At 35.3% G+C, this 24,993-nt stretch overlaps 1 protein-coding gene across 1 annotated transcript; it reads right to left on the reverse strand.

The window, feature by feature from the left end:
• Window positions 1-317: 317 nt before the first annotated feature.
• Window positions 318-22,993, reverse strand: LOC121023275 (olfactory receptor 14A16-like). Its single transcript, XM_040465040.1, has 2 exons — window positions 22,808-22,993; window positions 318-1,265 (listed from the first exon to the last, which is right to left on the reverse strand). Exons 1-2 carry the CDS (start codon window positions 22,991-22,993, stop codon window positions 318-320), a joined length of 1,134 nt encoding a protein of 377 aa, XP_040320974.1.
• Between the last annotated feature and the right edge of the window lie 2,000 nt (window positions 22,994-24,993).

Raw genomic sequence — 24,993 nt, forward strand, 5'->3', positions numbered from 1 at the left:
ATCCCTAATGTAAACTATAGGCTTTGGATAATCATGAGGTTTCAATGTAGGTATGTCTTTGTTTAAAAAAAAAAAAAAAAATTATAAATAAATAAATAAATAATACAAACAAACAAAAAATTATGATCCTAGTGAATTATATTGTTACTGTGGAAGTCTATGCAGTGGTTATATGGAAATTTTCTGTACTTTCTTTTAATGTTTTTAATCCTAAAAGTGCTCTAGAAAAATTTGAGACAAAAATACTAAGAAATAATGTGTGTAAAATTGTAGATCATAAGTATTATCGAACATTAAAAAAAAAGAGGGAATAATTTTTAATTTTTGGTGAATATTATTTTTAGCAACCTCCCCAATGACATTTTTAAGACATTATTTCTTAGACTGTATATAATAGGATTAATGGTTGGGGGCACCATAGTGTAGAACATAGAAATTAAAAGGTCAGAAATAGAAGGAATCCCTGAAGGTGGCTTCAGATAAGCAAAGATGCCAGTGAAGAGAAATAATATAACTACCACCAGATGTGGAAGGCAAGTGCAGTAGGCTTTTGACTGACCTTCTGTTGATGGAATCTTCTTGACAGTGGAAAAGATGTTCACATAGGAAATGATGATGTAAATAAAACAACAGATGTCCAAAACCACACTAATGATAATAGGTACAATTTCTCTTGTTAAATTTTCTGAGTAAGATATAGCCAATAATTGGGGGATGTCACAAAAGAACTGATGGACTATGTTAGATCCACAGTAGGATAAGGAGAAGGTACCAACTGTGTGCATCAAAGCAATCAAACCCCCACCCAGCCAAGATGAGACTGTCAAGTGAACACACACGTCTTTGTTCATGATAATTTCATAGTGCAGGGGATGGCATATGGCAGCATAGCGGTCAAAGTACATTGCTGTCAGGAGATGCAGTTCTGTGGTTGCTGAAAAAACTACCAGAAAGGCATGGGCAACACAGCCAATGAATGAGATGGAGTTATTGTGAGACAAAGAGTTGGCAATGGATTTGGGAATAGTGATTGAAATTAGGCAGAGATCCCAAAAGGATAAATTATTCAAGAAGTAGTACATGGGGGTGTGGAGATTCCGGTCCAAAGTTGTGACCATAATAATGAGGACATTCCCCATCAGAGCACAGAAATAAATCAAAAAGAAGAGTATTAACTGCAAAATGTGTATATTTTCATTGGTAGAAAATCCCATGAGGATAAATTCTGTCACAAGTGTGAGATTTGTCACTATTGGAGGCATAATCTGTATAAAAAACAGAGAAATAAAATATCATTGTCAACTTTTCAATATTGAACATAAAATGGGTTTCTACAATGGCAATCATACAAACTATTTACCAGAGAAATCTAACTCCTACACATTATATCAACCACCAATAATTACTTGAGTAATATTATTTTATTGAACCACTTTATTTTCAGTTCTTGTAAATGTGTTTCAACACATGTCCTATGAAAATTGTTGAAGCGTTGAAATTTTCAACAGTTCTTATCAAGACATGAAAAGCATGTATCCTTCCCACATTTCTCAGTAAATTCAAAGTGACAAACCAACAACTATTAAATTGCGTCTTAGTCACATGGTACCTATATCATGATTATCCTATCACTAACAAAACCTGTTTCAGCATACCTCCAAGGAGTGGAATAGTAAACAATTCTTAGAAAGAAAGTGATTACAGACCTGCAATCTATCCTATGAAATCTTTAACCTACTTACTGTCTGCTTAATTTAGAGATGTCCTTACACTTAAAATGTTTAATAGTAGGGTACCTGGGTGGCTCAATCTGTTGAGCCTCTGACTTTGGCTCAGGTCATGATCTCATGGTCCATGGGTTTGAGCCCTGCGTCAGGCTCTGTGGTGACATCTCAGAGCCTGGAGCCTGCTTCAGATTCTGTGTCTCCTTCTCTCTCTGTCCCTCCCCTGCTCACACTCTCTCACACTTAAACACAAATAAACATCAAAATAAATAAATAAATACAATGTTTAATAGAGAGATTAAATAGAAATCAATCTAACTTTGTTCTCATGCACAAAACTCAAAATATTTATCATAAAATTACATGGTTTTATGTGCATACTTTCATATGATACATGTCCTGATTTAGTCATCAAAAATCCTACATTGTTTTAGCTAAGATTATTGACCTCCTCATCACCAATTGATTCATTGTTCACACTGTCATCTGATTTCTCCCACTATATCATTAGGGGAAAAAAAATATTTTCCTCACAAACTTTTTTTTTCCTTTTTCATCATATTTACACATCTAATACTAAAATGTTTGTACTTGCAAACTATAACAGTTTTCAAGTCCACCTCCTGTCCAATCCCCTTCCTTGTCTTCTTCTTTTCTTCCCATAAAATTAATGCAAATCTCTGGCAGAGAAGAATAGACCACACACTGTAGGAGATAAATCCAAATAGTTTTAGTCTCATGAGTGTGGTTGTCAATTTGATTTACAGTGACATTTGGTGTCTTCTGTTTGTACAGATTTTATTAATCAGGCTTCATGCAAATTTAGGGAACTATAAAGATGCACTATACAATATTTTCTCCCACACCTTCTTCTTATTTTAATTATCCGACATATGTGATCAACCTCTCTCAATTGTGATGGACAATGGAATGATCCTGAGTAAATAGTGGTTGCTGGAATTGGGAAATAGTAATATAAAAATTTAAAAAAAATTTTTTTTCAACGTTTATTTATTTTTGGGACAGAGAGAGACAGAGCATGAATGGGGGAGGGGCAGAGAGAGAGGGAGACACAGAATCGGAAACAGGCTCCAGGCTCTGAGCCATCAGCCCAGAGCCCGACGCGGGGCTTGAACTCACGGACCGCAAGATCGTGACCTGGCTGAAGTCGGACGCTTAACTGACTGCGCCACCCAGGCGCCCCAAAAATTTTAATATATTAAAAAATATAATTGCAGAAACTTTAAAGAAAACAATGCAATAAATTTTACAATATATTTTAGTCCAAGACGTAAAAATATTCTGAATGATTTAAAATATGTTTTTAATAATTAAATTTTATATACATGTACTACTGTCCCTGTAGAAATACTATAAATTCTTCATCTTATAATACTACTAACAGCTCAAGTGATGGAGGAAGAAAAACTCAGAAGTTCAGAGCTACAAATAGAATGATTTCTATATATGCTTGTCATCTCTAATGTGATAGATATAAAATGATTGGGAAATACTAGCTTAAAGAGCTCTTGAAGGGGTGCCTGGGTGGCTTAGTCTGTTAAGCGTCCAACTTTGGTTCAGGTCATGATCTCACAGTTTGTGAGTTCAAGCCTCATGTCAGGCTCTGTGCTGACAGTGTGGAGCCTGTTTGAGATTCTCTGTCTCCCTCTCTCTCTGCCCCTTTCCTGCTCTCTCTCTCTCTGTTTCTTTCTCTCTCTCCTTCTCTCAAAAATATATAAACTTTAAATACAGAGTTCTTGAGGATTCTAATTTATACATGTGATTAATATTTGGGGGGATAAAAAATATAGCATTCCACTTTCAACACTTAGTGTTTTTTTTTTTTTAGTTTCACCTTGAGTTTCTTTCTTCATTACCTATTCTTATTAATTATGATTTAATTTAACATTTAATACAATTTAAGCTTAGTGTGTTACAGTTATACAGCTGGCAATTGTCATATATGCTCTAATTCAAAATATTATGATAGAATTATTAAAAATCATAAAAAGTGGAGTCTCTTAAATTGAGTAATATATATATATATTATGTGTGTGTGTGTGTGTGTGTGTGTGTGTATTTGCGTATGTATATATTTCTCCCAGTGAATCTGACTACAGAAACCTGGCATTTTTAAATCAAACAATCTGTGCAGCAGAATAAGACCATACCTTTACATTTTCTTGGTTTTCATTATTTGTAAAATTAGTATTTTTAACTCCTATTTTTCTCATATCCAAAATAAATTATTATATCTAAAACATTTTAAGCTTAAATATTTTTTTTTCTTCCAAATAAATCATTTAATAGTATACCTCCAAACCTGGTATATGAAAGTTCCAGTTGTATTTTTAACTATTACCATCACAAGGGCAGAAGGATATAAAATCTCATTTCAATACAGATGATCACATGTATTGATCCTCTGAAAAGTCATATGATTTCCATAACAAGCTTTATCGTTATGTCAATAGGAAGAAATATGGGACTTAAAGAACTTGGCAATTTTACCTCTCTTACTAGTCTCTTGTGTACTTGAATTGTCCAAGACCTTAATTTATTGAGCTGCCCTATTCCAAAGGGAAAATAATGTTATGTTTTTCTCGACTGAGTTGCTTAATTGCCACCAGCCAATAATAAATCTCACTGAAAATCAGTAGATTGTGTGTGTGTGTGTGCGGTTTTTTTTTTTTTTTTTTTGGTTGTTTACACATCTATGGATAGGATTGTAATTAACTTTAGCATCTAATGTTTTAGTCATGATATATTGAGTGTTGCCTATGGATCACAACCAGTTTTTGGCACCACTTCAGTAAAACCAATGCAGTGATTCAAAGTTCAAAAGTGAGCTCTAACCTCACTGTCTTTCACCAGGAGACAGAAACATTGGAAAGGAAGTGGGATGCACACAGAACAAAGAAGAGTGTAGTCCCAGAGAGAATAGGACTAAAATGGGTCCAAGAAAAGCACATGGTGAGGTTGTGACATGGGGGCTTCAGAGTCTAGTGCAACTTCAGGGAAGCAGGCAACAATAAACTAGATGAGGATTTAATTATATATAAAAAAATGAAAAAATAAAAAGAAATAGCTGCAAGGCCAGCAGACACTGCAGTTCATGTGAAGTTGTTAACTTTTACTCTGAATGAGAGGAAACCACAGATGACTTTGAGTAGAGAAAGTAAATGATCAACTTATATTTAAAGCTGATCAGTCTCTGACAAGTTCAGGCTGTGGAGATAGCTAACTGGAAATAAAAAATGAATGCTATGTCTCTATTCCTAATGAGGGTTCATGATGACTTAGAAAAAGCATGTAGGAGAGGTGAGAGAGGTATTTTGTTCATGAATATATTTTTAGAGTGATACCTAAAGTTCTCCTTTAACAAAACCTTAGTCTATTTTTGTTTTATAAACCCTAATCTCATGTGCTTAAGAGATTTTTTCAGATAATGATATTATTTTTGAGTGATATTTTTGAGAAAGTAAATTTAAACCTAAAATACTCTGACCAGAAAAATTGTATTGTACATTAGACAGCCAAAAAGAGACAACAAAGTAACATATTTTCTAGATATTCAAGGATTCTACTCCCATAAATATTGTTAATTTGATCTTGTCAAATTAATTAAAAGGATTAGACATTAGACAGCCAAAAAGACACAACAAAGTAACATATTTTCTAGATATTCAAGGATTCTACTCCCATAAATATTGTTAATTTGATCTTGTCAAATTAATTAAAAGTCAAAAACTTTAATTTGACTTTTTAGGATTTGAGGTTGTTTCTCTGTCTTCCCTCCTCCTTATCTATATTGATGACCTATGCACTCAAACTCACAATAATTTTATGTTTATGTGCCATAGACTCTGTCTGGAGTTCTCTGTTGCCCAACAAGAGAGTGGATTCAGGATTAAAGTGTGAGAGAGACTAATGTCTGAGAGGAGACAAAAGCCCTAAGGGTCGGTCCTTGCTCTGTTTTTATTAGGATCAGAAGACTTACAAGTGTGATGGATGTGAGCAAAGACAATGAAATCATAAACATTCACTCATGGGCATGAGGGAAAGGGGCTTTTGAAGATATGTAGTGTTAGGGGATTGGGCAACAGGAAACAAAATCCTGGTGCTGGGTGGAAGGTTTTTTACAGCAGATATGAGGCACCACCTCCCTTTACCTAAACTTGCCTGGGGACAAGAAAGAGCATGGTACCTCAGGGTCAACAAGGCACCTTTCTTTTGCTAATTAGTTCTGCTCCAGGCAACTTCGCCCTACAGAGGTCTATAGCCCTGTTTATCTGTTTACCTATTTTGGTCCTTTCTTCCTGTGAAAGCAGCCTTTTGCTATTGTATTAAGTTGGGAGGCATTTCCACCCTGAATACCTAATCTTGTTTATATCATTTTGGACAATTTCATCCTGAGATTTCCTATTCCTATACTGGGGGCCTTTGACCTGTTTACCTAATTTTATTTGCCTAATAATCTTGGATGCATTCATCCTGTGGCTTTCTATTTTTTTTTATATCTTGTTAACCCACCTATGCAAGCTCAGGGAATTCCTATGCTTTTTCCTCACATTTATGCATATTTGTTTATTCTCTTGCTGAATGATCTTGAGGGAGTCTCTTTGTTTCTTGTGCTCATGGATTTCACAGTTGTAAAGTTTCTGTTTACAGATCCTTGTTCTGAGAATAAAATGGAGCCTTTCATTCTTAAACTCATTTTATTCTTTTAATGAATTATCTTCCCTTTTTAAAAATTTTTGATACCTTTCTTTTTGTTTTTCTTTTCTTTCCTCTCTCAGGAAATTTATTATTTTGACTTCCTTAATTACTATTATTTTTAATGCTGTCTCTCTAACCTTTATTTTTTCTGTTTCTCATTTAACTCTTCATGGAAGTCTCCTAAACTGTCCTTACATCTTTACCATGTCAATGTTTTTCTGTATTTTACATTCAGATATTAATAATATTTATATAGTTCTCTATAGAAGAATTTCCTTTTTTATGAGAAATTTTATTCTTGGTTTCAATATTTCCTTCAATATTTCTGCAATACTTTTTTTTTCTTGGTTTCTATTCTCTATTAATATTACTGATATATTATTTTCTAACTTTAAAATTAGAATTTTCACACTCACCTGATGATCTCTGATTTTATAATTAAGAGTGAGGGAGTTTATGAAATGTTGGGTTTATGGGCTGAATTTGCTGTACAGCTGAGCTTCATTGAGAAGGAAGTAGAAATTTTGACAGGTCATAAATATCCATTTTAAGGTGGGTTTTTCTCCAGAAGTAAAAATCACAGAATATTGAGCTTAGTGGAAGACTGGTCACATGAATTCTGTAAAATATCTTAAAGTTAATTAATGTCTTCAAAATAGTTAATGTCTTTATTCAATACCTATCTATTTATGTATCCATTTTTCCCCACTACCATTTCTGCAATACCTTATATATCCAACTCTAATCTCTGTTTCAAATTCTGCATACTCTACATTAAACTCCTGCCTCCAGGAGTTGGAGTAATTTGTAAACTTTCAAAGTGGAACAAACTCTCTATTTTGAACAAACTCTCTTCTTACACAAAGTAACTAATCCAGAATATTTCATATTCAATTTCTTCTCCACTATTGTATTCTTTCTGAGGAAACATTTCTCAACTTCCCTATCATTGGGGAGACAGAAGGAGAGAGATATGGCTGTTTCAAATCTATTATTTTATCCAAAATTATGTTTTCCTTAATTTCAGGTGCATGATTCATTTTCCAATACAAAACAACAACAACAACAACAAAAAAAAAAAAACAAAAACAAAAACATTGTTACATCATAAAATAGTATAATAACTTTCACATCTAGTTGTGTCTATGTAAATAGTACCTTAAGCCAGACTATCTATCCCCAAAAAAGTCAGGCTATAAATAAAACATAGGAGACAATTGTTTTTAGGTAGTGAACATCAGACAGTACAAGAATGTAAATCATGATATCTGATTCCTGATTCTAGAAATAAAGGAAAAAAAAATACTATGCAACTATTTTGGACTTGGAAGGAAATGACAAATACACATGTCCTATTTCAGAAAAAAATCAGATTGTGGACACAAGCATTCACAGAATTTAGCACCTTCTAACTTGAATATCCAATGTAAAGACATGGCTATTGGAGAGGAGTTAAGCCTGTGGAAAAGTAAGGTGACCCTATGCTTGCTTCATTTTTCAAACACAGCCAGATAGATATCAAATCATTTTGAAAATTCAAGAAATCAGACTGAGAACAAACTGCACATGTAGAGGAAGAAAAAAAAATGGTCACATTGTAGAAGGTAGGAGATACAGAGAGTTGATTTGGAGAAGAAAGTAATTGCACGTGCTACAGAGGAAGGAGTCCTGATCACAGAAAGAGGAGTAAGAAAGAGAAAGTGAAAATAGTGTACAGGGGATTGCACAAGAGAAACTTTTCACTAAAACCATTGCCTGTGGAAAGGAAAGGGCCTGACTGTCACAGTTTTTATAAGCAGTGGTGCTCAAAGCCTGAAGTTTTAGATGTCCCACCATTTCTGGGGTCATGCCAGTTGGGCTTACCAGTGCTCCTGTGGGAAAGGAGGGAGGAGGCCCAAGAGTGGACAAGGTGGCCTTTGTTTCCTCTGGGTTGCACAGGGAGAAACAGTTCCTCTACTTGAAGTGCACTGAGGAGAGGCTGCATTACCTCACAGGGAACAAAAGAGTAAGTGGGTTCCATTGGGTGGCTGCATTAATTAGCTTAGCAGCAGAGGCACCTGATGAAGGCAGCCAACTTGGTAGCCAGCTTTTGACTGGGCTTTATCATAAACTCCAAATCCCACATGGTCTTGTGACTGCTTTTCTAGGACAAACCATCATCAGCCACAACACAAAGAGACGCAGAGGGTGAGCACAGGTCTGCACCACACCAGATCCCTGGAGCTTTGAAACTCAGCCACACACCTGAGATAAAACACAGCAATACTGTGCCACCAGGCAGAGAGATGGCTCGGACACAGGGTGAAGGCAAGTTCTGACAGAAGCTTAGGACACCTGAGGGGAGATTGTTCACTCTTCTGTGAGGGCTACCTGAACAGCAGTGGGTGCAAACTCCCTTTTCTGTGGATGAGAGAGCAGGTGATACCATTTCCCTCTGCTCATCATTATGGACAGACTTCAGTGGGCAATACAGCACATGAGTGGAGGCTGGAGTGCCTTACTCCAAGCCCAGCCCCACTCTGTCCTGCAGGTGCATCATTACAAGGACAAGTTGGCCTGAAAACCAGTGCATCAGGCCCCTTCCAAAGAAAACCAGCACACCACCCCACCCCCCTGCACACACAAAGTCTATTTATCATAGAGTGCTGCAAAGCTTCAGTTCTGAAGGAAATAAGATCTAGCCTTTTCTAACAAGCAAATGAAAACACAGTTAAAACTCACGACACACTGGACCAGATCCAAACACTCCACACTGCAGGCAAGAAGAAATTCAGCATAGGACTTATCTGACAGAAAAAGCAACCAAAACAGAACAGCAGAGTCCACACAGAAAAAAAAAAAAAAAAAAAAAAAAAAAAAAACCCTGACATTCCAGCCATGGACAGTATAGGACCTTTCTTAATATAGCGATTACTCTCAGGACCAGGAAATGTAACAGATTTTACTAACACACAATAGACAAAGGTCTAAGCAAATTTCAAAAAAGGAGGAATTAGTCACCCAAAAAAACGAGAAGAAGTTGTGGCAAAGGATCTAATAAAAATACATGAATAATATGCCTGAACAAAATTTTAAAATAAGGATATTATTGGGCTTGAGAAAAACCTACAAGACAGTATAGAATCCCTTTCTGCAGAGGTAAAAGACCTAAAAGCTAGTCAGGCCCCCCCCAAAAAAAGTTACAACCAAGATGAAAAACTGACAGCAGGCAATGAGAACGAGAATGGACAACACAGAGGAAAGAATCAGTGCTAAAGAAAATAGAATTGTGGAAAATAATGAAGCTGAACAAAAGAGAGAATGGAAAGTAATGGATCACAAATGTAGACTTAGAGAACTCACCTGACTCCATAATGTGTGATAACATTCTTATCACAAGAGTTACAGAAGAAGACAGGGGAAAAGTGCAGAAAGTTCATTTGAGAAAACCTTAGCTGAAAACATTCCTAATCTGGGGAAGGAAACAGCCATTCAAATCCAGGAAGCACAAAAAACTCCTATAAAATTCAACAAAAAGCCTGCAACAAGATATATTGAAATACAATTTGCAAAATATAGAGATAAGAAAAGAATCCTGAAAACACCAAGGAAAAAGAAATCCCGAACCTACAAGGGAAGATAAATCAAGTGAGCAGTAGACCACGCTTTAGAAACCTGGCAGGCCAGAAGCAAGTGGCATGTTATATTCAACATCATGAAGGGGGTTAAAGATGCAACCAGGAATACTTTATCCATCAAGGCTGTCAGTTAGAATAGAAGGAGGGATAAAGACCTTCCAAGATAAACAAAAACTAGAGGAGTTTGTGATTACTAAACCATCCCAGCAAGAAATATTAAAGGGGACCCTTGAAGTGGCAAAGACCAAAATCAAAGACTAGAAAGGAACAGAGGGACACCTGCGTGTTTTAGTCAGTTAAGCATCTGTCTCTTGATTTCAGCTCAGGTCATAATCTCACGGTTTGTGGGTTTGAACCCCACATTGGGCTCCTCACTGACAGTGCAAAGCCTGCTTGGGATTCTTTCTCTCTCCCTCTATTTGTGCCCCTCCCATGCTTGCTCTCTCTCTCTCTCTCTCTCTCTCTCAAAATAAATAAATAAACTTTGAAAAAAAACTTAAAAAAAGAAAGCAACAGACAAAATCTCAAGAGCGATTTTACAGGTAATACAGTGGAACAAAATTCTTATCTATAAAAATTACTTTGAATGTAAATGGACTATATGGTCCAATAAAATGATATAAGATATCAGAATGGATAAAATAACAAAACCCATCTATATGCTACCTAACATTTGCAGATTGAAAGTGAGGGGATGGAGAACAGTTTATCATGTAATTATCACCAAAGAAAGCCAGAGTAGGACACATATATCATAAAAACTAGGCTTTGAACCAAAGGCTATAACAAGAGATGAATAAGGGAGGGCACTTTATCATAATTTAGGGGTCTATCCACAAAGAATATATAACAATTGTAAATATTTTGTTGGCAGTTTGTAAGTACCCAGATATATAAATCAATTAATAACAAACAAAACTCAATAATACAATAATAGTAGGTGACTTTAGCACCCTACATATAGCAATGGACAGATCATCTAAGCAGAAAATCAATAAGGAAATAAAGGCTTTCAATGACACACTGGACCTGATAGATGAAAAGATCTATTCAGAACATTTCATCCTAAAGCAGCAGAAGACACATTCTTCTTCAGTACACATGTAACATTTCCCAGAATAAATCACATACTGGGTCACAAATCAGGCCTCAACAAGTACAAAAATACTGATATCATATCATGCATGTTTTCAGATTAGAATGTTATAAAACTTGGAAAAGTTACAAGAAAAAAATGCAGAGACCAAAAATACATGAAATGTAAAGAAAATTCTGAAAAATAAATGAGCTAACCAGGAAATTATAGAAGAAAAAGATATGGAATGAAATAAAAATGAAAACACAACAGTCTAACCCTATGGAATGCAGAGGTACAAATGTACAACTGTACAAATCTTCAAAGTACTTATATTTGTACCAGTACAAAATATTTATAGAAGTGATTACCCAAAAAACAAATAATCTAGCTAACAAATGGGCAGAAGCCATGAACAGACATTTTTCCAAACAAGACATGCAGATTGCTAGCAGGATGTTAGTACAAATTGGCAAAAGACATGAATAGACACTTTTCCAAAGAAAACATCCAGATGACTCACAGACACATGAAAAGATGCTAAACATAACTCATCATCAAGGAAATACAAATCATAACCAAGATGAGATACCACCTCATATATGTCAGAATATCTAAAATTAACAACACAGGAAACAACAGATGTTGGTGAGAATGCAGAGAAAGGGGAACCCTCTTACATTGTTGGTGGGAATGTAAATTGTTGCAGCCACTATGGAAAATAGTTTGGAGGTTCTTCAAAAAGCTAAAAATAGAACAAACCAAAGACTAAGCAATTGTGCTACTAGGTATTTACTGAAAGAATAAAAAATACAAACTCAAAGGAGCACATGTATTCCATTGTTTATAGCAACATTATCAATAATATCAATAATAGCTAAATTATGGGAAGAGCTCGAATGTCTAAGGGATGTTTGTATGTATATATATATATATATATATATATATATATATATGAGTGAAATCATATGGTATTTGATTGTGTGTATATATATATATGAGTGAAATCATATGCTATTTGTATAAATGTATATATATATATATATATATATACACACACATACATACATATACAAGACAAATACCATATGATTTCACTCACATGTGGAATTTAAGAAACAAACAGATAAATGTAGGGGAATGAGGAAAAAAAAAAGACAGGGACCCTAACAGTAAGAGACACTTAACAATAGAGAACAAACTGAGGGTTGCAGGAGGGGAGATAGGCAGGGGACAGGCTAAATGGATCATAGCTGTAAAGTATGGCACTTATGATGAACATTCCAGAGTTACCTGAAAGTGATGAATCACTATATTCTAGTCCTGGAAATAATATTACATAATATGTTAACTCACTAGAATTTACATAAAACTTGAAACAAAGAAACAATAAATAAAAGTGTCACACATAATGATTAAGTAGAGGGACGCCAGGGTGGATCAGTTGGTTAAGTGTCTGACTCTTGGTTTCGGCTCAGGTCCTGATCTCACGGTTTGTGGGTTCAAGCCCCGCATCGAGCTCTGTGCTGACAGTGAAGACACTGCTTGGGATTCTCTCTCTCCTTTTCTCTGTGCCTCTCCCTGACTTGCTCTCTCTGTCTCTCTCTGAAAAATAAATAAATAAATAAAATGATTAAATAGAATTTGTAAATGTGATGTATGGATGGCTTATCATACATACATCAATAAATGTGATACTAAACACTAATAAATTTAAAGATTATATAATAAATAAATAAATAAATAAATAAATAAATAAATAAATACATAAATAAATAAATAAAATATACAAAACTTGAGACAACAAATTACAATGGGTAAAAGTCTTTTGAATAAATGTTGGGAAAATTGTTTATCCACATTCAAAAGTATGAAACTGTATCTCTTCCAGACACCACACACAAAACAAATAAAAAGACCCAATTATATACAATAAAACTGGTGTTACCTGAGAGGAAGTTGGTGGGGGATTGTACAAAGTGGGTGAAGGGGAAAAGGAAATAGAAGTTTTCAATTATGCAAATGAAAGGTAAAGCTTAAGGAATATAGTCAATGATATTGTGATAGCATTTTATGGTGAGAGATGGTTGCTATACTTGCAAATATAGCATTAAATATAAAGTTGTTGAATCAATATGTTGTACAGCTGAAACTGAAGTAATATTTTTTGTCAAAAATACTTCAATAAAAATAATAAATTAATTAAAAATATATGATCAACTGAATAGATGCAGAAAAACATTTGATAAGTGCCAACATCTTTTCATGATACTCTCCAAAATTGAGTATGGAAATAAAGTACTTCAATAAAATAAAGAACAAACCCACAACAAACACAAAATTCAAAAGAGAAAAATTGAAAGCTGAGTTTTTCTTCTAAAAGCAGGAATAACACAAGGATACCCACAGTTACAATCCTATTGAATAGTACTGGAAGACATGGCCAAAGCAATTAGGTAAGAGAAAGAAATACAAAACATCAAACTTGGCAAGGAAAATTTAAAATATCTCTGTTTGCAGATGATACGATTGCAAATTTACACCAATAAACAAAATTAGAAAAATAGCAGGATACAAAATAAATATTAAGAAAGTTTCATTTCTATATACAAACAACAAACTCCCTGAAAAATATGTTTTTTTAAATCTCAATTACAGAGCCACCTGGGTGGCTCAGTCAGTTGAACATCTGACTCTTGTTTTCAGCTCAGGTCATCATCTTGTGGCTCATGAGTTCAAGCCCTGCATTGGACTCAGTGCTTTCAGTGTGGAGCCTGCTTCAGATTCTCTTTCCCTCTCTCTCTGGCCCTCCCTTGCTTGTACATTCTCTCTCTTTTTCTATCCCAAAACAAATTTTAAAAATCTCAATTATGATTGTTACCTTTTTTCACAGAAACAGAAATAAAAGCTATCTCTAAGTTAATACAAAACCACAAAAACCTAGATGAGCAAAAACAATCTTGAAAAGAGAAATAAAATTGGCGTCATCACACTTCCTGATTGCATACTTAATTACAAAATTATAGGAATTAAAATCATACATTACCAAGATAAAAATGGACACATACATCAATGGGACTGATTGACTGCCAAGAAAAGAACCCACTTATATATATATATGGTCAACTAATATTTATCAAGAAAACAAGGAAGATATAATAGGAACTAATATCTTCAATGTAAGATAAATGGAAATAGATAACTATGTGGAGAAAAATAAAAAATTGGTCCCCTACATTACATCGTTCACATAAATTCACTTAAAATGGATTAAATTTTTACATGTAACACTTGATAACATAGAAAGTATATGATAGAAACTTCTTAATTTTGGTCTTGTCAAAGTTTTTTTGTTTTTTTTTTTTTGAGAGAGAGTGACAGAATGACAGCAGGAAAGGGGCAGAGAGAGGGTGAGATACATAATCTGAAACATAATCTGAAATAAAATTTAGAAGAGATACAAGCAACATAGAATAAAACAAACAAACAAACAACAACAACAAACAGTAGAACACATCAATGAATATAAGAGTTGGTTTTTCTAAAGAATAAACAAAATTGATAAACCCCTAGCAAGACTTCTAAAAAAAAAAAAAAAGAGAGAGGACACAACTAGATAAAATCACGAATGAAAGAGGAGAAATCACAACCAACACCACAGAAATACAAACAATTATAAAATAATTGAATGAAAAAAATATATGCCAACAAACTGGGCATTCTGGAAGAAGTGGACAAATTCCTAGATACACACTACCAAAACTCAAACAAGCAGAAATAGAAAATTTGACAAGGATGCATAAGCAATGAAGAGATTGAAGCAGTTATCAAAAATCTCCCAACGAACAAGAGTCCTGGGATAGATGACTTCCCAGGGGAATTCTATCAGACATTTAAAGCAGAGTTAATACCTAATCTTCTCAAACATTTCCAAAAAAAATACAAATGGAAGGAGAGCTTCCAAACTCATTCTATCAAGCCAGCATTACCTTGATTCCAAACCACAGAAAGACCTCACAAGAAAGAAGAATTACAGGCCAATATCCATATTAACGTGGATGCAAAAACTCTCAATATACTAGCAAATTGAATTCAACAGTACATTAAAAGAATTATTTATCATGATAAAGTGGGATTCATTCCTGGGCTGCAGCCTGGTTCCATATTTGCAAATCAATCAGTGTGATACACCACATTAATAGAAGAAAGGATAAGGACCATACAATCCTGTTAACACATGCAGAAAAAACATTTGATAAAATACAGCATCCTTCCTTGATAAAAACCTTGAAGAAAGTAGGGATAGAAGGAAGATACCTTACCTCATAAAAGACATATATGAAAGGCCCACAGCTAATATCATCCTCTGTAGGGAAAAGCTGAGAGCTTTCCCCTGAAATAAGGAACATGACTGTGATGTCCACTGTCACCACTGTTGTTAAATATAGTGTTGGAAGTCCTAGTCTCAAAAAACAGACAACAAAAAGAAATAAAAGGCAGCCAAACTGGCAAAGAAGAAGTCAAACTTCCACTCTTCACAGAGGACATGATACTCTAAGTGGAAAATCCAAAAGATTCCACCAGCTAGCGCTGATACATGTGTTCAGCAAAATTGCAGGATATAAAATCAATGTGTAGAAATCAGTTGCATTTCTATACACCACTAATGAAACAGCAGAAAGGGAAATCAAGGAACTGATCCCATTTACAATTGCACCAAAAACTATAAAATATGTAGGAATAAACTTAACCAAAGAGGTGAAAAATGTATACAATGAAAACTATAGAAAGCTTACAAAACAAATTGAAGAAGACATAAAGAAATGGAAAAACATTCCATGATCATGGACTGGAAGAACAAATATTGCTAAAATCTTGATACTCCCCAAAGCAACCTACTATTCAATGCAACCCCTATCAAAATAACACCAGCATTCTTCACAGAGCAAGAGGAAACAATTCAAAAATGTTTATGGAAGCAGAAAAGACTCTGAATTGACAAAGTAAAATTGAAAAAGAAAACCAAACAAAGCTGGAGGCATCACAGTCATGAACTGTAACCTGTATTATGAAGCTGCAATCATCAAGACAGTATGGTAATGGCACAAAAGCAGACAATAGGTCAATGGAATAGAATAGAGAATTCAGAAATGAAACCAAAAATATATGTCCAACTAATCTTTCACAAAGCAGGAAAGAGTATCCAATGGGAAAAAGAAAATCTCTTCAGCAAATGGTGCTGGGAGAACTGGACAGCAACATGCAGAAAAATGAAAATGGACCACTTTCTTACATCATACACAAAAATAAACTTAAAATGGAGGAAAGACCTAAATATAAGACAGAAAACCATTGAAATCCTAGAGAAGAAAACAGGCAGCTACCTCTTTGACCTCACCCACAGCAACTTCTTACATGATATTTCTCTGGAAGCAAGGGAAATAAAAGCAAAAATGAACTGTTGGGACCTCATCAAGATAAAAAGCTTCTCCATAACAAAGGAAACAATCAAGGAAACTAAAAGGTAACTAAGAGAATTGAAGAAGATATTTGCAAACTACCTATCCAATAAGGGGTTAGCATCCAAAATCTACAAAGAACTTACCAAACTCAACATCCAAAAACAAACAATCCAGTGAAGAATGGGCGAAGGACATAGTAGACAGTTTTCCAAAGAAGACATCCAGATGGCTAACAGACACATGAAAAGATGCTCAACATCACTCATCATCAGGGAAATACAAATCAAAACCACAATGAGATATCACTTCACACCAACCAGAAGGGCTAAAATTAACAACATAAGAAACAGATTTTGGTAAGGATGTGGAGAAAGGGGAACTCTATCGCACTTTTGGTGGGAATGCAAACTTGTGCAGCTATTCTGGGAAACAGTGTGGAGATCCCTCTAAAAATTAAAAATAGAACTACCCTATGACCCAGAAATTGCACTACTAGGAATTATTCACAGGATACAAAAATGCTGATTCGACAGGCACGTGCAACCCATTGTTTATAGCAGTGCTCCCAACAATAGCCAAATTGTGCATAAAGCCCAAATGTCTATCAACTGATGAATGGATTAAGAAGATGTGGTATGTGTATATACTGTAGCCACACACTGAAGAAAAAGTTCTCAGACACTAAGACTGAGCAGACGTGCAGGGTGCCTCTGCCAGCAAAGACAGCAGCAGCAGTGAACTGCACATAGTTTATATTTCATGTTCAACAGGTATAAACATCAAAGAATGCCAAAGTATTGTAGGAAAACACGAAGAGCCTCCAGACATAGACCAAACACACAAACGGTGTTTATGCGAAAGCATGCAGGAAAGATGCAGTCTCAAGGACAGCTAGACAATTACAGTGGGTCTGTTCCCCAACTGGCTCCTGGAAGATCATGAGGCTCTGGATCTCATAGTGCTAGCACATCAGACAATCTTGAAACCAGAACATTGCTGATATTTCATAAATTACCCCATTCACTTTCCCAGGGCTTACAATACACTCTCTAAAAATAACTCTACATCTCCCCCTCCCCCCCTCTTTTTTTTCAGTTAACAGAATCAGGAATTGTCACAGAAGTGGTGAGTATCTGGGTATGGTGAAGAACACCTTGGGTGACTTGTTAGAGGAGCAAAGAGACATCATCATTTTGACAACAAAACAAAACAAAACAAAACAAAACAAAAACCCAATATTATTAGCAATATTATATTTGTTAAATCAGGACTGTAGATTGAACGCAGAGAACCAATTTTTTGGTTTGATCCAGTTAGAAATATTGAGAGTGTTAATTATTGCCTTTTTTGGTTGAAGTTCTTGTAATTATTTTTGCAATCTGATTTTTAAGTTGTTAATGGAGACATTTAGGGGCAAGTCAAATGCCTGATTAAGATGTCTATGCATTTAATTCCAGGACTCATTGTGTAAAGTGGGGGTGATACAGTAGGTTGTGAAACCTGAGTCACATAAGTCGTAATAAAGTCCACAATACCTGTTGATGTTCTCTTAGACACACAAGAGCAGCTTCTAATGCCTGAAGTTGGGCAAGGATATGTTGATCAATTCTCACTTGTTCCCCCAAATCTAGTGTAGTATTTTACATATATTGGTTTATTTGGTGTGTGGTCTGTAAGTAGTTGGATAGAGAGGTGACTTCCGAGCATGCTATTGCTGCAAATGCTGTAATGGCCAAAATAGCCACCAACACAATGCCTAGAAATCTTTTGGTTCTCTTTCTTTCCTATAATTCAGAGACAAGTTGTTGCAATGGGCACCGCCCCCTTGCCAAGGCCGATTAAATTGAACCAGTGACTACAGTTGTGACTTTGGTGATGTGAACAAATTGTACATAAAATGTGATATATCTGTAGGAGAGAAACAAAGTGGTCACCCATGTTTTGTTCCCTATTAAAATAGTGTGTTTCTCATTAAAATTTGGAGCTGCAGATGCAAGTAGTAAAATATATGGCCTTGTAGTACATATAAGAGTACTGTTGATTTCATTGGTATAGGACCAATTATATTTGTCATGTATAAATGTAGTGGGATCATGTATAAATTTTCTGTGAATAAATGGCAGGTCAATCCTCCAAAAGGAAGTTTTAATAGAGGAATAAGCATTAGTGGAATATTTGACTCAAAGTATTGGAATAACAAGTCCAGGATTCCATATGGGGGTAAAAGTGTCATAGGAAAGGAAGTGACTGATTCCAGATATGTCCTTCCTAGGTTCTATTACTTCTCCATCCATTACTTTCCTTGAGGTCCCCAATTTTCAAGGATTTTATTTTTTACTACGGATATTTGGTTAAAGTACAAGAATGGCAGAGGTCCCATGAGAAGCCATCATAGGGCCCCATCTCCAGCCAGGGTCTGGTATATACTGGCATTGAAGTTTTGGGTACTCAGTTTCCCTCATTTAGGTTTCCTCATATTTCTATTTTGAGAACAAAATAAGATACTGGATAGTACTTACCTGGAATACATTTTTTGGTGTCTTAAGAATACCATTGTTTGTGAAGAGGGACACAGAGGCTTTGGTTAGTATTGCAAGTGTTAGGATTATAACAGAAACATAGAGAGATGCCCAAGTGAGAAAAAGTCCAATTTGTTGAGAGTCTATGTGATGGATAGTTAGGCAAATCATTAGCATTAATGGGAACCCAGTGTCTTCTGGTAATGGAGGAGTCATTAGATGAGACAGGAATTTCAGGATCTTTCCAAGAGACTAAATACAAATAGGAGAGCTAAGAAGATGAGCCCAGTAGGTAAAAGTAGAGGGTGGGTGAATAGAAGCAACAGGTAAATAAAGCAGAGACATTAGCAGGAGTATTACCTTAGCTGAGTTGGCAGCAAGGCAAGAGATGATGGGTAGAAACATATTTTTAGGGGTCTCGGGTGTGCCTGTGTTGATTAAAACCTCATTAACCTTTGAGGTTCAATTTCTAACATTACCCAGAAGATGATTCAGTTGGCTGAGTGATCAATCGTCCTCTTCTTTGGATTCCACATCCTGCTGGGAGGGGTTACTGCCATCACTATAAATGACAAAAGACTTAAAAATGGACATGGTTAAAATTTTGATATAAGAATTTATTTTGATGAGAGTTTATTATGATGTAATTGAGAAGGAAATTTAGTGTGCGACATATAACATTTTGATAATCAGAATATCAAGTGATGACTATATATTAAAACATATTAAAGCTTTAGGAATTGTATATATATATATATATATATATATATGTATATGTATATATATATATGTATATATATATATATATATTATATATACATATATATATATATATTTGAGCAGTTAATAGTATTTACCCAAGCAATACACCCTAAAGTTTCCAATTATTTGGGCTTTCCAAGACTATTTATTAAATAAAAAGACTCAATTGGTTACAAAGATTTTATTTACAATTTTAAATCCTAGGAAGTTTATTAAAATCTTAGAAAGTTATAAAGTGTAACCTCAATAGGATTACAGATCGTTATAAATCTTATTTATTTAATCAAGGTAGCCATAAGAGATTTTAAAGGCAAATATGTAGGTTTATATAGTTGTTAGCAAAACCTAGTTCCTTTAACATTGAGAAGTTTTGACTAAGTAATTAAAGACCTGATAAAAACAAAACATAAAGCTTTTTTTTTCTTTTGTCAGACAAAGAGAAAAGACCTTTGTTTACATTTCTTTCAAGAGCAGATCCACAATCCAAGAAAACTGCTTTTTGAATAGAGAGAAAAGTAGAATTTTAACCTTGTGTTAGTGTATTTTTAAAATCCATTTATTTTAACTTTAGTCTGTCTTAACCACACATTTTTTTTCCCAAAGATTTCCATTCACGAAACATTTACAACTTTCCTTTGCATTTAGATTTTTTCCCAAGCCATTATTTTTAATAACCAGTCTCATTTTGGACAAAATTATTTTCTTTTACCTTTAACAAAAATGTTATACATATATATATATATATTTACATAACTCTGTATGTAAAAAATTAAATATATATAAATATATAAAATAAAAATATATAAATACATATAAACATATATTATATATTTTATATTATACATATTATATATTTTATATAAATATAAAAAATATATAAATCTATATCTTAATTTTTTACATACAGAGTTATTTTTCTTATTTTCATCAGTTTTAATTATATTTAGCAGAATTTTAACTCTCAGAAACCTTAGTTTCCAGTAAAAATTAAGTAGTAACCAATTGTGAACTGTTATATCAGAATTTTTTAGATGGAAAATTTATGAATCAATTAAACACAAAGAATTTTTTAACAGATTTAAATATCCTTTCCTTTTCTGTTGTTTTTAATTTTTTAAATCTTTATTTATTTTTTAGAGAGAGAGAGAGAGCAGAGGAGGAACAGAGAGAGAGGGAGACACAGAATCCGAAGCAGGCTCCAGGCTCCAAGCTGTCAGCACAGAGCCCGACATGGGGCTCGAACCCATGAACCATGAGATCATGACCTGAGCTGAAGTCGGATGCTTAACCTACTGAGCCACCCAGACAAAACTTTTATCATCCAGAAAAAACTTTAAAGTTTTAGGTTATCAAAGACCTTGAAAGCTATCTTAACAGTTACCCATGAAAACTTTTGAGACAGAAGTAGACATTATTTTAAATTGTCTTTTTGTTAACAAATTGCAACAGAGATTACATGAGCTTATTTGATCTTTAGTAAACTTAGGTAGAAAAAGTTGTAAATTTAATGTAGACAATTTTAAAGACAAGTCTATCTTAATTAAAACAATAAACTTAATTTTATTAAAATACCAAATATATTTTATCTGGATCCATTTAAAAGTGAAGCAATTTGTTTACCATGCTCAATTTTTACCTGGGGTACCAGTGAGGAAATCTGAAGTGGAGAAACAAAGTCTAAAACGGGTGTTCTTTGATCCTTGGACAGTGAGGGAAGGAGGAGAAGCCGTTGGTGCTGGAGGTGCCCTGAAAGTGTGGAAGTCTGTCACGTAGTTTGCATCCAAAGTTGTGTAGAAGTAGGAGGAGGGAAAGAAGGGCAGAAGAGGTGAGGTACTTCCAAGGAGGCTGGAGATGGATTAAAGCTCAGAGGACAGAAAGAGGTCTCCCAGTTCTAAACCCTATCAGTTATGAATAGAGACAGATTTTTTTCCCCACCATAACTAGAAACGGGCAGTCCATGTCAAGTCAAAGAAGACAGGGAATTTCCATGAAACAAAAGGCATTTCAGCAGCTCCTTGTGAATATTCCTTAAAGTCTCCTTCCCTAGGTAGACTAACCATAGACAATTGCTCCAATTATCATAGTCATTAACTTAGGAAATGAATGAGGGAGAAGCCCCCACATGCAGCTAGAGTAACCTGAGTCTATTAGGAAAGAGGAACAGTGACAGAGTGTCGGCGTTCCCTTCATTAGGGATAGCCTGTGTTTTCTCCAGCAACCTGGGTTTATTAGGAGGAGGCTTGTTAAGACAATCATCCAATATATCAGGAGAGAGTTTATTAGCCTAGTTAGTGGCCAAACACATTCTGCAAGAGGCCCTCAGTTCTGGATCCTGGAATAGGGCCATGAAAGCCTGGACATAGGGTACCTCAGTCCATTTATCCTGTTTCTTGCAGAAGAAATAAAACTGGTAGATTGTATTAAGGACATGCAGTTTTACAGAAGATCAGTCCTTTTCTAAATTTTGCAATCCAAATTTACTCTAGTGGGTTAAATTACATGGGAGAGTCCTGCCAACTATTTTTTATCAGGTTTTTCTTGTAAAGCAGAAATGACAATGCAGCATAAGTTCCAAGTGTGTAAATGAGATATCTTTAATGGGCCAAGACCATTTTTTTAAGCAGTTCCCTATGTACTTCCAATCTTCCATTTCAATGGACCACCACAGGGGACCATGGGCATTGCTGATACATTATGGAAAGCAATTGGTTTAATCTTTGGGATTTTACTTCCTTAGAACAAAAGCATACAGAGTTGCTCCTTATGTATATCCTCCTGTTTAGATAGTGAAATCCCCAATGACAAGCGAACATGAAAACAAATGTAAAAGAAACAAGAAGATGAGGGGTCTGCATGCCTGAGTGAAACAGAAAAAATTAGGGATATTTTTCTCATCTTGTCATGGTTATTGAGTGCTGGTAGTTCCTACCTGGATGAGCAGTGGTCCTTTCCCTTTTTGGGGCTTGAGAGATGAGCTACACAGTCGATTTTGCTGGTCCCTGTTTCGGCGACAGTTGTAACCTCTTACTGAAGAAACAGTTCTCAGGCACTTAGACTGAGCAGACATGCAGGGCTGCCTCTGCAAATGAAACAGCAGCAGCAGCAAACTGCACATAGCCTTTATTTCATATTCACTTTCCCAGGGCTTACAATACACTCTCTAGAAATAACTCCACAATATACAATGTAATGCTACTTGGTGATAAAAAAAGATTGAAATTTTGCCATCTTCAACAATATGTATGAAACTAGAGTGTATTATGTTAAGCAAAATAAGCCAGTCAGAGAAAGACAAATATGATTTCACTCATATGTGGATATTGAGAAATTTAACAGATAAACATAGGGGAAAGGAAGGAAAAATAAAATAAAAACAGAGGGAAGCAAACCATAAGAGATTCTTAAATATAGAAAACAAACTGAAGGTTGATGGAGATGTGGTGGGGGTGGGTTAAATGAGTGACAAGCTTTAAGGTCACTTTTTGGGATGAGCACAGGGTGTTATATGTAAGAGATGAATCACTGGGTTCAATTCCTGAATCCAAGACTACACTGTATGTTTAACTTTAGAATTAAAACAAAATAGGAAAAGGATAAGATGAACAAAGAAATGATTAACACAGCTGTGATCTTCAGAATATTCAACCAGCAAGAGGGACTTCTACAAAATGAAAGCTTAAGTGAAGAAAAACAAAACAAAACAAAGCAAAACTAACAAGCAAGCAAGCAAGCAAGCAAACAAAAAACACTAGACTGTATAATTCCTATTGTCTGATCTACTTAAAACACTCTTCATTAGCCATGCCCAATTCAAAGTTAGAGGAAGTGAACCTGATTGATGCAATACAGGAAGTTTGAACTCTAGGACATAAAATAAGCAGGGGGAATCTAGGCAGGTCAGGAGTGCATATTTTACATTTTTCTGTTGTTTCTTCTTGAGACCTTGTTTCATTTTTTTGTCAATGTTTCATAATCTTTTAAGTATTTGGTAAATCATATCTGATTTTCTATTATCTGATAATTACTAATAAAAGGAGTATCTATTTTTTTCACTTTTACTATTTTTTGTATTTTTTTTTAAAAATTAATCTTTATTTATTTTTCAGAGAGAGACAGAGTGTGAGTAGGGGAGAAGCAGAGAGAGAGGGGGACACAGAATCCGAAAGCAGGCTCCAGGCTCTGAGCTGTCAGCACAAAGCCCAATGCATGGCTCAAACTCATTAATAGAGAGATCATGACCTGAGACGAAGTCAGACACTCAACCGAGTGAGCTACCCAGGCGCTCCTATTTTTTTTTTTAATTTTAATTATGGTATAGTTAACATATGGTGCTATATTAGTTTCAGGTATAGAATGTAGTGATTCAAAAATTCATACATCACCCAGTGTTCATTACAAGTGAACTCCTTAATCGATGTCCTCCTATTTCAGCCATCCCTCTATTCACCTCCCTTCTGGTAACCATCAGTTGATTCTTCTATAATAAAGATTCTGTTTCTTGGCCCTTCTCTCTCTCTCATTTTCTTTTTCTTTGTTTCTTAAATTCTACATGAGTGAAATTATATGGTATTTGTCTTTTTCTAACAGACTTATTTCATTTAGCATTACACTCTCCAGCTCTACTCATGTTCCTGCAAATGGCAAGATTTCATTTTTTATTGCTGAGTAATATTCCATTGTATATATATAATATATATATTAAGATACACACACACACCACATGTATTTTTAATTAAAAAATTTACATTGAAGCACAGACAAGAGGCCCACGGAAGAGGGTAGGAAGGGCGGCGAGGCGGTGCGTGCTCCACGGACTGGCGGGAGGGAGCCGGGGCGGAGGGGCGGCTCGCCGGCCAAGCAGAGCCCCCGAGTCTGGCTGGCAAAAAGCGGAGGGGCCTGACGGACTGTGTTCCGACAGCAAGCGCGACTTAGCGGCTGGGAGGTCATAAGTTAACAGCTCTGCTCAGAAAGCGGGAAGGCTGGAGGACAAAGGGAAGGAAAGCTGCTGAGCCCCCGGACGACAGAGCTCAGTTTGGTGGGGAACAAAGGCGCTCGCCAGCGCCATCTTCCCCGCCCATCCCCCAGCCAAAATCCCAAAGAGAACCAGTTCCTGCC

Source organism: Herpailurus yagouaroundi, unplaced genomic scaffold (assembly GCF_014898765.1).
Source record: "Herpailurus yagouaroundi ecotype Mexico unplaced genomic scaffold, PumYag 542, whole genome shotgun sequence".
In the NCBI taxonomy this organism is placed as follows: domain Eukaryota; kingdom Metazoa; phylum Chordata; class Mammalia; order Carnivora; family Felidae; genus Herpailurus; species Herpailurus yagouaroundi.

What these genes read in the sequence shown, in the direction of transcription:
- LOC121023275 (XM_040465040.1), bottom strand. Translation starts at nt 22,993, where the DNA reads ATGTGCAGTTTGCTGCTGCTGCTGTTTCATTTGCAGAGGCAGCCCTGC. An exon ending in AAGGACCACTGCTCATCCAG is followed by an intron (nt 1,266 to 22,807) that starts GTAGGAACTACC and finishes TTTTTTATACAG; the next exon opens with ATTATGCCTCCAATAGTGAC.